This window comes from Eublepharis macularius, chromosome 1, assembly GCF_028583425.1.
Source record: "Eublepharis macularius isolate TG4126 chromosome 1, MPM_Emac_v1.0, whole genome shotgun sequence".
NCBI classification, from domain to species: domain Eukaryota; kingdom Metazoa; phylum Chordata; class Lepidosauria; order Squamata; family Eublepharidae; genus Eublepharis; species Eublepharis macularius.
The window spans coordinates 164,070,299-164,084,996 of record NC_072790.1 but is presented as its reverse complement, the minus strand read 5'-3'; the positions used below and the strand labels follow the sequence as shown (position 1 = coordinate 164,084,996).

The following is a 14,698-nucleotide window of genomic DNA, read 5'->3' as shown; positions in this document are numbered from 1 at the left end:
GTAGAGAATGCTGCAACACAAATGCTGACTGGAGTGAACTATATGGACCGTAACTCTCTAGTCTCATTCTATCTACACTGGCTTCCAAATTGCTTCCAGGTCCAATTAAAAGTGCTTGTATTGCCCTTTATAAAATTCTATACAGCTTTGGATCAGCATACCTTAAAGTCTGCCTACTCACACCTAAATCTACCTGACCATTACGGTCATCTTTAGGATTCTTGCTAAATAGGTAGCAATCTGAGAAAGGGCCTTCTTGGTTATGGTGCCCAAAACTGTGGATTTTCTTCCCAAAGCTGATTTGTTTCCCTCTATCATTATTTTTTACAAGCTGCTCAAGATTTTTGTTTTGTTTTGTTTGGTGTTCTCTTACTGACCCTCCTTCCTGTTTATGCACACACACACACACACACACACACACACACACACACACACACACACACACTTTTAGAATTGACTTTTAATGTCTATTTCATTGTTTATTGGTTTGAAGGCCCTAACTAGGTAGAAAAAAGGAACAAAAATGTTTTAAATAAAATAAATCAATACCTGGGAGTAGAAGATGTACTTTTATTAATCATTTTTAAATCATGCTAAGAAAGACATGCTAAGTAATAATTTTTAAATCATGCCAAGAAAGGGAGAACAGTTAAAGGTCTATGATAAACATGGGCTGCACTCACATATGGTCATAAGAAGACCCCTTTCTCCCCCACCATGGCAGCAGCAGTTGCAAGCAGCACAGGAAAGGTGTCCACACACTGTATGAGCCACTCAAAACTGCCACAGACCCCAACCTCTGCTCTGCCCCCCTTTTCTTCATTAAGCCTCCACAAAAGCATTGATGTGGCAGCGATCATGCTGGAATGCTTGAAGCCTCCTCCCCTTTCTTCATCAAGCTATACTGTAATATTATACCATGCCTTAGCAGGCAGGGAAAACGGGGAAAGCTCTTTAAAGGGCTGAAGGGGTGGGGAAGAATATGGAGTTTAACTCAGTCATCCCTTCTCACAGTGGCTACGGGGGAGCCTTCACCTTTAGATGCCTTGCAGTTTTCCCTTTATTTCGGAGAAAATGAGGTTTATATTTGTGAAGGTTTGGCACAGTGGCATATGCTTGCTCTACTTCACTGCAGAGGCTTCCTGCTGTTCAAGGAAGGAAAAATCCCTCTATGGAACTAGCCTTGGGTTGTTATGTAAAAGACTACAATTATAAGTTACTCCTGTTGGTTCCAAGCAAGTAAAAATGTAAAAAAAAAGATTCTGCTTTAGTTTATACGCAAATAAATTCCACTAACTTGAAATGTAATTTACATATGATCTTACTTTGAGCAATAATGCAACCATACAGTTAAGTGGTGAAAACACAGACTTGAGAATTTTGAAGAAAAAAAAAAGCAGTAATCCTTATAGGATGTAGGAAACTGGGCAAACATGTTTTAAAGTGCAAAACTCACTATTTTATAATGAAAACATTAAAATACCAGTGTTCTGTTTCTATTCCATATATTCAAAGAGGTAAATAAATAACCCTCTCAAAGTTTTACAGTTGAATACTTACTCCTTTTTCAGAAAGATTCAGGGTTGGCAGATGCAGTGATCTGGCATGGGAAGACTTCCAGTCCACCGGCATTACATTCCCATAATTATCAGTCAGAGCATTCCATATCCTGGGCAAAAAAAATTAAGGAAACAAAATTTAGCTTTATAATCAGAAACTACGGCTTCCAAAAAACTCTGTCCCCAAGTTCTTTTGTGAATTTTTAGTTCAGTGTCTTCATATTACACTGCAATACGAAAACCACTGGTTTCAATTAAGTGCTAACAAGCAGAATAGTTCACTTACTTTTTCAAATGCTAGGACATGAAATTTGACAATTGTACAGCAATTATCAAGTCATAATTTCATTATACAGGTTTTTCTGAAAAACTCTTTAAAATCATCTTAAGCTAGTGAATGCTTAAGTAGCCCCAAAACTGAACATCTTGGAGTGGCATACATAAAAATCAATAAAAACCTACTCGCTTCAATTTTAGCTCCAGATACATACAAGAAGCTTCAGAGAGCTAAATGTACATTGCCCATGTGGATGCAAATCAGCCTCCAAGATTAGCTCAATAATCAAAGCAATTCACATATATTCTTCCTCTCAATAATCCTGAGAAGCAATGATTAAGACAGGTCATGAATATCACTTCATTTTACGAGAAGGGAGGGAACATAACAAAATTTGAGTCTAGTAGCACCTCAGAGATCAACACAATATTCCAAGGTATGAGCTTTTGTAAGTCAAAACTCACTTCCTTGGGTATCTCATGAAAGCTTATACCCTGGAAAATTTTGTTGGTTTCTAAGAGTCAGACCAAACTAGACATTTTTCATGAGGCTGGTCAGCACAAGTTTACCTGGGAAATGTAGGGGAGATGCCTCCCCTCTGCTGCTGCTTGCTGCCCTCTCTGAACATGTGTGTTTGTGTGTGGGGGTGGAGCCCTGAGGCATCTCCTCCATCTCCTGCTTGTTGCCTCACAAACTGGAAAGGAGTTTCCTCAGCTCCTTTTCAGTTTGTGAGCCAACAGGCAGGATACAGTGGAGTCTAAGACTCCACTAGCCACAACTCATGGCTGAAGTGGGATCTCTGACAGTGATGTATTTGTCTCACAGCTAACTCTCTTAACTACTACATACAAGTAGAATCCTCAGGTGGCAGCATGATTCCCTTGCACAGAACTCTTCTTGAGAAAGAAATGCTGCCACATCCTTCCAACATAGTTGGCTCAATAAAAGATAACTCTTGAATCTGTGGAGCCAATACTATACTTCTTCCCAATTTATAGCTCGAAATAAATGACAACAGTTATGTTGCAAAGCTAACATGTTATGACCACTATAGTCCTGTACATCCGGTGAGATAGAGAAGCTTTATTAAGGGATCTGTCCTTGCACATAAAAAATAAAGGAAGACCAAATTCCTGCCAACAGGGCAAGCCAACAGCCTCGTTCCATCCACACAGGGTCTCTGCGGCCAGTAATGCAGATTCTAGGCGTACTCGGACGCTTAACGTTCAATCCACATCCGAAAGGTTACTGGCGGAGGACCGCCAAGGAAGAAGATGGTGTGCGCCACTGGCATCCGTATCCTCGAGGCTTGCAGTGCCTCCCATTCCTTTCACAAGCAACAACAGACCGGGGAGTCAAAGGGTCGCGCCGCCGCGGTGCCCTTCAGAGGCTCGGGGCTACGCTGCCCTGCTCAGCTGCCAGCACCTCCCCCCCAGCCCGAAGGAGGAAGGCGAAGTAAGCCACTCGCCCGCCCAAACCGCCATGCGCCCCTCACCCCCGGAGCACTCACTCGTCCTCACGCAGGGCACTCTGCTCGCCGAGGGGCCGCGGTGGGAGAGGGGCTTCTCCGCCCTGGCAATCCTGAGGGGGCCGAGGAGGCTGGAAGCAGCGCGGAAGATTGGTCCTCAGCCCGCCGCCGTCCCTGTCGCCCCAAGGGCCCCCCTCCCGAACCGGCGGCGTAGAGAGCTCCAGACGATCGACCTCCGCAGCGGGCGGCTGGAAGCCGGAGAAGTCCTGCCAGTCCCCGGCAGGGTCCCGTTGCGAAGCCGCCGCCGCCGCCATGGCCGACTCTGAGGGAAAGGCAGAGACCGACCGGGCCTGGCCTGCGCGCACGCGCGCACTCGCTCGCCTGCCCGTTTTTTCGTCCTGGCGCTTAGCAGCGCGCTCCCGGTTGCCGGGGCGGAAGGGAAGAGGGTGGGGCGGCCAGCCCAGGAGAAGGGGAGGCCCGGAGCCGTTCTGACCGGAAGGGAAGCTGCACTTAGGACGTTTATGGCCGTGCCTTACAGAGTTTGGGGCATCTGACTCCAGCGTCTTACCGGAAACTGGTTTAAGGGCTCAGTACAACTCGTGAGCCCCTAAAATAACTTCTGGGCTCTCCCGTGAGCAGTTAAAGGGGGGCCCATGCAAGACTCAAGCCCAAGGATAGCTTACACTTTTCCCCAAGATCAAAAAGAGTCCAGTAGCACCATTAAGACTAACCAATTTTATTGTAGCATAAGCTTTCGAGAATCAAGTTCTCTTCCCCAAGAGCTTTGAGGATTGCCTCTTTCAAGGGTTCTGACTCTTAGCATTATTGAATCCGTACGGAGCGCCTTTTGTATTTAATGAGAAAAAACGTGTTTTTTTTTCAAATCAGGCATATCGTTTTCCGCGGCCGTGATGGGATACCACCAGCTATCCGTTGCCTCGCCGCTCCAGTTTTACATCCTCTTGGGGCAACTGGGCGAGTGAAATGTTGGCATGGTAGATAATTCTGGCTGGTTTCTGCTCTAAACCCCGATCATGGCCGTGAACAGAAATCAAGTCACCCTTCTCTGTTATGGTTGTTTGAAGAAGGGAGCTCTGACTCTCGAGGGCTTACACTTTGAAAATCTTGTTTGTCTAAGCTGACACTGGACTCAAATCCTGCTGTTCTCCATTATGGCTTTCGGTGTTTCAGTTCATTTCCACCTCTTAATTTAAAGGTGCACAGTGGCATAACTAATCCTGCCTCCCTCCAGCAACAATAGTTACATGTACTCAATTTCATTGCCTCTATGAGTCCTAAGGATTATTTTAAGGATATGTATACTAAAATAGTTGATGGAGCTTTAATGGTTCAGTTCCCCATGCCGTGAAAGACTTTGAATAAGGTCCTGTGATCCCCCACTACTTTCATTTACCTTACATCCCAATTTTTATTACATACATGAACCAGAAGAATATCTTAAATGGAAAGAAAAGGGGATTTACGGAATGAGAGATGTTTACGAAAATGGAACTCCTCTTAATGTAGTACAACTAAAAAGAGTTTCAATGAATTAGATTCTTCTCCATCAGTTACATTACTTAATTGTGAATCCTACAGTTAGACAAACTTTGACCAGAGATCTTAATGCAACATATGAAGAGTACAAAAAGAATAATCTCTAAAATATATTCTGAATTGAAATAGATATAAGTATGTCAAATGGACTGAAAACAATATGAGAAAAAGGCACTGGGATAAAAATAGAACAAAATATATGAAAAAAGTAGATGACTCAAACAAGGAAAACAGTATTGATAGCCCTTAGGGAGAATTCTTTGAAATTATTACATCAATGGTGTATCACTCTGGTACATCTTGCAAGAATAAATAATACAAATAACATAAAATGCTGGAGAAACTGCAATCAGCAAGACAATTACATCCATATGTGTTGGTCATGCCTTGTAGTATCACAATTCTATAGTATTACAGAAATGGAAAATATTACGCATCAGATCATTTATACCACTCCAGCACTGGCCTTGTTATTAATTTGGGGGGAACAAAGTGGAAAAGTGACATCTAAGAGATTAATAGTGTTCACGTTGATGGCAGCCAGTAGGGTAATAGCAGTGTGTTGGAAATCTGCAGAATTTTTATCATTATATCATTGGTACTCTGAGTTATAGCAAATAGCTATGGCAGAAAAATTGACATATCAACTTAAGAGTTGTTAAAGGTAATGCTAAAACGTCAGATTTCTATGAAACATGGCAGGATTTTATTTAATATATGAATCAGAAAGTTACTCAGCATCAACATCTATCTAAGCCCTTCCCCAAATTATGAAAAAGGAATCAGATACGAAGTATATAAATACTTTAGAAAAAAACCCATTCCATTTCCTTGCTGTTATATCTCGTAAGATAAATTTGAAAAATGTATTGAATATTATTGCCCTCTACCAAATAACTTGATTCAACATTGTTATTTTTTTCTATGTGTTTTTTCTCGTTACTTTTGTAATCTTGTTTTCTATGTTTGTAATTTACATGGTTGGGGGTTTTTTGTTTGAAAAATTAATAAATTAAAAAATAATAATATTATGTGACAAGTACTAAGACACTTAACTGATGAATGCCCTTAAGCTAGAACATCTGAAGATCTTGTTCGAGTTCGTTATTGCCATACCATATCAAAGTCATGTTCATAGCTGTGTTCGCAATTTTTGGTACATTAGGTTAAGAACTGGACCAAAGTAATATACACTTTACTTCTCCTGTCCCCTGTGAAACAATGAACATCTCAAAAGACATTTTACAGGAAAAAATCTGTTTGAAGATTATAGAAAGTTCATCAAGTTAATTTTTATTGTGCTGCCAAGAGCCAAATTACAAGAAACCATCTTACATTTTGAAAAGTAAACAAGCAATCTGCCGAATTGCAGCGCACTCCAAGTGCCACATATGCATCTATTTTGTTTGTCAGAAAATTATATCTGCATTTCTCTTACAAGAGCACAACAGGAACCAAAGTAAAAGAGTGTAATGGCTACAGCACATAGGATAAATAATATCTTCAAAATAATAATAATAAAATAATAAAAACATTTGACACCATGTCTGCTAAAATCTTTCAGAATATGGCCTTGATTGTAAAACAAAAGCAAGCATTTACAATTTCTGGAGAAAGACTGCTTACTCTGATGAAAGGAATGGATGATTTGTCTTGACTGAATCTGGGTAGTAACTGGATAGAAACATTTATATCAGTGTTGATATACTGAGTATAAAATGCTTGAGGGACTATATTTTTTAATTTTTGTTTTTTGGAAACTGAATTCATAACAGAAAAATGTTGAGCCTTTATGATACACCTACTTTTTTTATTTGATGCAAACAGCTAGAACACTTTTTGATATTCTAAAACAAAACATTTGTTAATCTTCAGATTAATAAATTAGGTCATATAATAAATTACGTTTTTCAGTTTTAAAGTTCAGTAACCTCTGACCAAGTATTTACAACAATACTTGAGAGTTTCTTTACAAAAAAAATACATTTCCTTTTCACATTAAGCATACTGGGTATCTGTATCTTAGGATAAGCAATTGTAAAAGAAAGAGACAACACACAAATGGGCAGTTAGTATAAAAGTGCCAAGACCTGTTTGGAAAAATCAAATGTCGTATGATACGTGTTAAAGTCATCACTTAAACTGCAACTTCCAGCTAGTTGACTGTATTCCAGTAGTTGTTTCAAACAAAACAACTATGTTCAAATATATCAAAGTGTGAACGTTTTCAGGTGGGTAACCATGTTGGTCTATAGAAGAACAAGATTTAAGTCCAGCAGCACCTTGAAGACCAACAAGATTTTCAGGGTATGAGCTTTCAAGAGTCAAGACTCCCATCAGAAACAGTATCTAACAAAGGAGCTTTGACTCGCAAAACTTATGCTCTGAGAATTTTGTGGTTCTTCAAGGTACTACTGGATTCAAAAGTGTGGATGGTGTTATTCTATGGAACTGATTAGTGCTGCCTGTATGTTATCAGTGTATCTAGCCAATGCATTGAATTACGACCTTTTTAAGGCCAGGCAGGAAAAGAAAAAGAAAACAAAACACCCTGAAATGTAGCAAGAAGCAATAGAAATGCTTACTGCTAAAACTGTGCACATACTGTACACATATATGCAAACACAAGGGTGTGCGTATACACACACACACACACACACACACACACACACACACACACACTCTAACATATTCACACTTTAAAATCAATTAAAACTGTAGGTAGAATGAGATGCTCTCAGCGTTCCTAATCTCACAAATGATTAACCAATAATATGGAATGCCTGTTCATTTTTGCTCTGGGTAAAATCTCAGGTAAAAATACATTCAACAGGGAAAATACAAAATTATACTGATATATACTGTATATATAAATTCCATATATATACTGTATATATACATATATATACATATAGTGTGTATATATATGCATATGTATATATACACACACGTATATATATACATATACACATACATATGTACATATATATACACATATATACACACATTGACATACAAATGCTATGTTTTTAGCTTAACTATATTTACATAAATATTTCTATAAAGCTAAAAGTTTTAAAGAAGCATGATCTCCTTTCTTTCTGAGCTTCCAAAAAGGTGCTTGAGTAATATACAATTAAAATTAAGCAGCTTCCTAGCATGGAAGTTGTTTCTAGTCTGCATAATCAGTAAATAGCAAAAAGGAACCCTTACAATGATTTAATTTGAGCAAGATCTTCATCCAATATCATCTTTTTCTTTTCCTACAATGAAAAATATTTTCATCACCTGAAACTGATACATGGTTAAAACAAACAAACACACACACCACAAGTTCTGGAATCAGATGGTGTTTTTCACTTTTCCTTCCTTTCTCTCCCTGTCCAAAACTGTTGTCAAAAGATCCAGTGCTCATAATCAGGAATTATACAGGCCTTAGCCATTTGCTAACTGCCAAAAGCTGGACAATCAGCATCTCAAGGAAGAACAAAAAGCAGTACAAGGTATAATTGTACACATTTTCGATAAACTCAACCTTTGTATTTCTGCTATAATGTTTTCCTTGCTATGTCATTAGCGACTGCAGCTTATGATCAGGTAGAAAAACATAGTTGCAGCTACACCATACCTGTGAAGTGAAAGATTCTCTCCTAGGAGTATATTTTTGTAGCACAGCCTAAAAAAACCCTATCCTTTTTTGAGATCAGGTAGGGCTATGCGTATAACTTCACTGCAATAAATGCAATTTTGGAGTGACAGGAAAAAGCTATATTCTTTTTGCTTTGACTCCAAGCTAAGCTGACCAGCTTCTCATCTTTTGAGGCTTCCTGTTATAACCACTCAAGCACAACCTCAATTCCCTCTTTCCAAACAACCTCGAATACTATCTTACAAGCAAAACATCTTAAAAGTTTTAAAACTTTGGTTCTAAGAAAACACTTGGTCAGTTATCGCAAGAAGTGGGAATGCTTGTTCTGGCATACTGCAGGAGTCAAAGCCCATCTCAGTAAGGTCTTAGAACTGTACATGAAGTCACAAATCCAATACAATCCACTAAGCAAGTGCACAATTCTAGTTTTATTTTAGTAGCAGACTCAGTCTTGTTTCTTCTTATCTTCTCAGGAAAGATGTTACTTATCACACTGTTTGATAGAAATTATCTGCCTGTAAGTTGTTCTGTTTTTGCATGCTGTAAAATCCACTGTATCTGGAATCTGGGTCAGCAATTCTGAGCATTCTCTGAGAACTGTCCACCTGAACCATAGTTCCTTTCTTGCAGTCCACATATACCAGTTGATTGTTCAGGCAGGAAGGCTGTTTGAAAACAAAGGAACAACTCAGCAACAGCTTTATAGACACATTTTTCATACAAAACATAAAATTACCTTTCCTATCTCAGAAATGGAGAGAGATGAACTTTAACATGAACACTTTTGGGAACAATCCAAACTTTTGTGTAAACAATAGCATTACTTATGCTAAAATAAATAATGATATGCTCCAATATGGAAAGGACTGGATCTGATACGATATCCTTTAATTTAGTGGTGTGCAGTTGCTAGAACTGTCTCATCTATCTGACGGAAATATGAATGATGCAAACAGTTAATTTCAGGTGATGCTTTTCAGAAAATACTTCTGGCTTATCTTGTCAAATTTTGTTATTAGTACAATGGTTCCCAATCTTGTATTGTCGAAGGCTTTCACGGCCGGAGAACGATGGTTGTTGGGGGTTTTCCGGGCTGTATTGCCGTGGTCTTGGCATTGTAGTTCCTGACGTTTCGCCAGCAGCTGTGGCTGGCATCTTCAGAGGTGTAGCACCAAAAGACAGAGATCTCTCAGTGTCACAGTGTGGAAAAGATGTAGGTCATTCCTCTCCTCTCACTTCTCCAAGCACTGAACAGCTCCCACCCACTCTCCAGCCTTTCCTCTCCATTCCACCTACTATCATAAAGCTACTAGTTGCCAGACAGCTTTCCCTCTCTCATTATTGTTGCAAAGGGGGAGGGAGAGGTGAGAATATGAGATGCTAGAAAGGCAGAAGAGAAGGAGAAGGGTGCAATGGGTAGGAGCCGCTATTAGAGATGGCTGGCCTGCAACCTACTTTCAGAGTCTTTGCAACCCACTTATGGTTCCCAACCCACAGGTTGGGAAACATTGTTTTAAGCTAATAGGACTCACCTCCTATGAGGTGAGTAAGAGACATGCAGCACTTCTACCCAACTAATTTATTATGGCACCAGCTTAGTTTACCATAGAATCTTCACTTCTCAGATTATACAGGGAAAATAGCAGTGAAGAGAAGTGGGGAGAGCTGCAGGTTGAATAGGATCAACAGGAACTTGGAAGAACTCCTTGGTTGCCTTCAGCTTCTAGTAATCAAAGAATTAATGCTCACTTTATATAGTTTGCCATGTGTCTAGTATTTGTCTGAGAGATGTACTGGGGATTCTGGCACAAATCCACTGTGTGTCCTTGACTGTTAAGAGTGTAAAATGTCTAAAGATACAGCTTCCTCTGTACTTGGGAGATTTTATTCAGCGATCAGAGATAATCACCCGGGAAATGCCCACCCTGAATAATTTTTTAAAGAAGCCATTAAAGTAGTGACCCTTGACACATCATGTAGTAATGAATTCTGCATGTTAATTGTGTATGACAGTATTTTGTTTTGACAGTCTTGTGCTGTCATTAGCTGAGTATGAGTTTTAGAACTGTGAGGTTCACAGTTCAACTTTTTAATCCGTTAGTTGTCCCAATTAAATATCTTTTGCATAGACAGAAGTAAACAAAATTACTATATAGGTGATAAACAGACCACGGCTTTCCAGAAGATAGTGAATCTTTTTGTACAAAAAGCACGTAGGGCGTTAGTGAAGGTGCCACCACAGTACCTATTGCCTCTAGTGGAACAGGTTGAGGCCTTGTGCAGTCTTCAAGCATTGAATGGAGGCTTCCCTACCACTTCTGATAAAAAAGGGAAATGAGAGGCAGAGCTATATTTGTTGAAGGCAGAAGCAAAGCTTTTGAGATTATTATGGACCTGAATCATCCCTAAGGGACAGAGTGGAGATATATCCTTCCCTCAATTTTATGGCCAACTGAATCAGACAATTCAAGAAATTATGGTACTCTTTTATACCAATGCAGCTGCCTACATTTATGAAATGTGGTCAAATACATAAATATACCAGATCCACTTTACCTTTGTTGGAGTTCTGTAGCAGGATACTGGTATCCACTGTTTCTTCTGATTGACAAGTAGAAGTGCTATTATAAGAACTAAGGCTGTCATGATGGGCACCGTCACCCAAGCAAGAGAACCAAGAGATGCCTCTGTGTTTGACTGTGATCCTCTGTTTTGTCTAAAATCTCCCTGAAGGTGACCCATATCTGAAAAAGTGTGCATGAGTATGTTAGTAGCAATACCGCTAGATATCACTCATCTCTCCTATATCAAATAGCAGAATAGCTTCAACCGTCCATTATTGCTTTTTATTCCGTCCCCAAACAAAAAATATTTTAAAATGATTTCCTCAAATTATGGGCAGCATAGTATGCATACATATTTAGCTCTGAATATTAGGACCAAACGATATGAGATTATTGGTTGTGACTGGATCTCCATCTGCTTTTTAGAGAAATGGCTTGGGACACAGCAAGAGGATTTACCCTTCCCTCAGTGCCATTTTCCAATTTAAATTGCACCTCTGCTATTTGCGCTGATAGGAAGCCATATGTTCTCTCTGTTGCAGTAAGCATCAGCTTGGGGGAGAGATTTAAATTCTCTCTGCAGGTACTGGCAGAGGCCAGAGGACTTCCTTGCAGAGGTGGGAACTGAGTAAGATTCTGCTGGTGCTGTAGCAGGCTAGCAGCAGCTGAGTTTGATTTTAGGCAGACTTCCCCCCCCCCCTCCTTCCCTTTTTCTGGCTGGGGCCAAAGGGCTCTTGTCCTTTGTTAGCCTGGGTTTGCAACCTGGGAGCTGTGCAAATCTGCTTGCCAGATCTGGACCAGCGATATTTTTGTTTGTTTCTAATTTGGAACCGATATATATATATATATTCTAAACAAATAGGTAGACAGAAATAACCCTCCGGGAACCTTTGCCCACTGTTGGTGGGAGTGTAAAGGAATTAGACAATTTTGGGAAGAGATATTAATGAAAATTAAAGACATCACTAATTACGAACTCCATTTTGACCCGAAAATGAGCTTTTTAGACATATGGGAAAATTTACACATCCCCAAACTCAGAAAGGAGCTTATTGCCTCTTTCTTTATAGCAGCTAAGAGTGCCATAGCGACAGTATGGAAATCAAAAAGACTACCAACAATTGAAGCTTGGTTCTCTAAAGTTTGGAATCATTTTATTTTAGAAAAAATAAGCAATGATATGCAAAACGCAGAACACCTCACAGAAAATACTGGTTTTATTGAAAAGTGGCTCCCATTTCTGGAATACATAGAAGAGAACAATCTGCAGCCTAACTCAAAAATCTTACACGTTATAACAAACAATGGATACCTCTCTTTCTATTAAGCTAGTAGTATAATTGTGTAATTACATGGATATTTCTACGACATTTAATAAGGATATAAGACTAATCATGTATTGTACATTATTTTTTGTTACAATCAGATTTGTAATGATGTTTATTGCTTGAAAGTTATTTGTTGCAACAAATGTTTCAATAAAAAATATTAAAAAGAAAAAGAAAAAAAGAAATAACCCTCCGTAATAAATCTCTTGCACGCTTGCCTAAGTGGAATGGATGCCCTCCTTTCTTTGTTCCTGAATATGGATTGATTTACTATACAGAATTACCATAAGTTAGTCAGAATATGAATAATTAAAAATTGCATGACATTATGTAATTTTTTCCTGAATATTTCTTCTTTAAATAAATTATTATGTATACTGTCTTAAATTGTTTAATCTCTGCCAATCCACAAAGCCATACTTAGATGTTCAAACACATTAACTTTTGGCATCAGACAGATGGGAGATTGGTAGTAGGCTAGAAAGCTATACATACTGGATGAGACAAGTGCACAGATTAATCACAATCTGTTTATAATTGCATATGGAGGGACTGCTAAAAAACTGGGTGCAAAAGACAGAAGTGGGCTATGGGTAGATACTGGGGATAGATCCCAAAAGTGAAATACAGTTTTCTTAGTCCTATCTGAAAGTGTTAGAAAGTTCTCCCAAGAGTGGTTTTAGGAGTGAAGGGTATTTGGGGTCAACCCACAGTTTGACTCATGATGTCTCATAGTGCTGTTTAGATGTAATACATCTTACCTCTATGGACATGAACAATGTCATTTTCACTGGGTGTAGGCCAAACTGGTGCTTCCAGGTCATTATATCCTCGATGATTTGTCTTCTCAATTGGAACGTTGGTAGGTTCAGGTACATACATCTCTATAAAAATTAAAATTATTTGTCACAGAAACTTACTGAAAAAGTCAATCACTATCTAATCTATTCATAGTAATTAAACTCTCCCTCACACAGTCTTTTAGATTTCCTGCCTGTTAAGATTTTATACTAGTTATGCACTGCTTCTATTACCTGGCTAATGTCAAAGTAAATAATCTTTTCCCTGATATAGGCTGCTTCTACACACGTTGGATAATCCACTTTCAATACTCTTTAGTGAACATTTGAAACTGATTTTCCATGTGTGGAACAAAAAATCCACTTCTAAAGGATTACAAAAGTGCATTGAAAGTGCATTATTCAATGTGTGTGGAAATGGCCCTTGTATTAATTCATATTTCAATACTTTATAGTATTAATTCATATTTTTGGCTCATCTGTTCTCTGACCCAAAAGGATTATGAGCTGGAAAAGCATTTGTAACACCATCTACCTACCATATAGGCACCATTATATTTTTAAAAATGTTTCCTTTGATATATGAATAATAGGACTTCGAACAGCCAAAGTATCTAGTTCAACATTAAGGGCAGATGAACTATTGACAGAATTGTTCTTTTTCTGTTTTCCCTGTTGCTGCCATAGTAAAAATAGGAAAGCAGTTCCCAGGTTTGTCAATAAGAATATGATAAACAGGGGACCCACAAGGACTTGTGGGGGCATCTAATTTTCCCTCCTTCACTATTTCATTTCTTCTTCCCCTTTTCCGAAAGCTCCCAGAGCCTCTCCTTTTCCTGCTCTCTTTACGCTTTCCCATCCACCAGCAACTTACCTTTATCTGCTCCACTGTCTTCAGCTTTCCTGCCTTCTCTCCTGGCAGCCTCTCCCCAGGAAAACTCTATCCAAAGACTTGCAAGGGGTACTTCACTTCCTCCTTTTATCTCTTCCCCATACTATTTCCTCTTTCTCTTCTCCTGACAGCCCCCATATCCTCACCATTCCTTGCTTCCTTCTCTCCTTTCCACACATCCTCCTACTTTTATCTACCTCTATCTTCAACTACTTTATTTATTTACTTCATTTGTATCCTGCTTTTCTCCACAATAGGAACTCAAAGCAGTTTACATCATTCTCCTCTCCTCTACTGTGTCCTTACAACAACACTATGAGGTAGGTTAGGCTGAGTGTGTGACATGCCCAAAGTTACCCAGTGCACTTCCATAGCAGAGTAGGGATTCAAACCTGGGACTCCCAGATCCTAGACTGAAACTCTAACTACTACAGTGGTTTTTTTGGGGATGGCTGCTGTTAAACAGTATATAGTACCAAAAAAAAGGGGGAACCTCCTGAAACAACCACACAAACTAGAGAGAATTACTGTTAAACAGTAACAAACAGCAGTATCTTGGTGAGTCATGCAAGTCATGTGGTAAGCAAGTTTTCCAGTGGTTGGC

The 14,698-nt window shown here is 39.2% G+C and overlaps 2 protein-coding genes across 4 annotated transcripts in view; both read right to left on the bottom strand.

Moving 5' to 3' along the window:
• The window catches only part of FEZ2 (fasciculation and elongation protein zeta 2), a 119,403-nt gene extending 115,696 nt beyond the window's left edge, over nt 1–3,707 (bottom strand). Inside the window, exons 1-2 of the mRNA XM_054993243.1 lie at nt 3,347–3,707; nt 1,561–1,669 (exon numbers count right to left, since the gene is read on the bottom strand). Of these exons, the coding sequence (XP_054849218.1) occupies nt 1,561–1,669; nt 3,347–3,618 (381 nt within the window). The 5' untranslated portion in view covers nt 3,619–3,707. The remainder of the gene's footprint in view (nt 1–1,560; nt 1,670–3,346) is intronic.
• A 2,427-nt stretch (nt 3,708–6,134) lies between these two features.
• The window catches only part of CRIM1 (cysteine rich transmembrane BMP regulator 1), a 232,441-nt gene continuing 223,877 nt past the window's right edge, over nt 6,135–14,698 (bottom strand). For all 3 annotated transcript variants that reach the window (XM_054976633.1, XM_054976641.1, XM_054976648.1), the window contains 3 exons: nt 13,164–13,286; nt 11,067–11,254; nt 6,135–9,175 (listed from right to left, as the gene is read on the bottom strand). In XM_054976633.1, the coding sequence (XP_054832608.1) occupies nt 8,999–9,175; nt 11,067–11,254; nt 13,164–13,286 (488 nt within the window). In that variant the 3' untranslated portion in view covers nt 6,135–8,998. The remainder of the gene's footprint in view (nt 9,176–11,066; nt 11,255–13,163; nt 13,287–14,698) is intronic.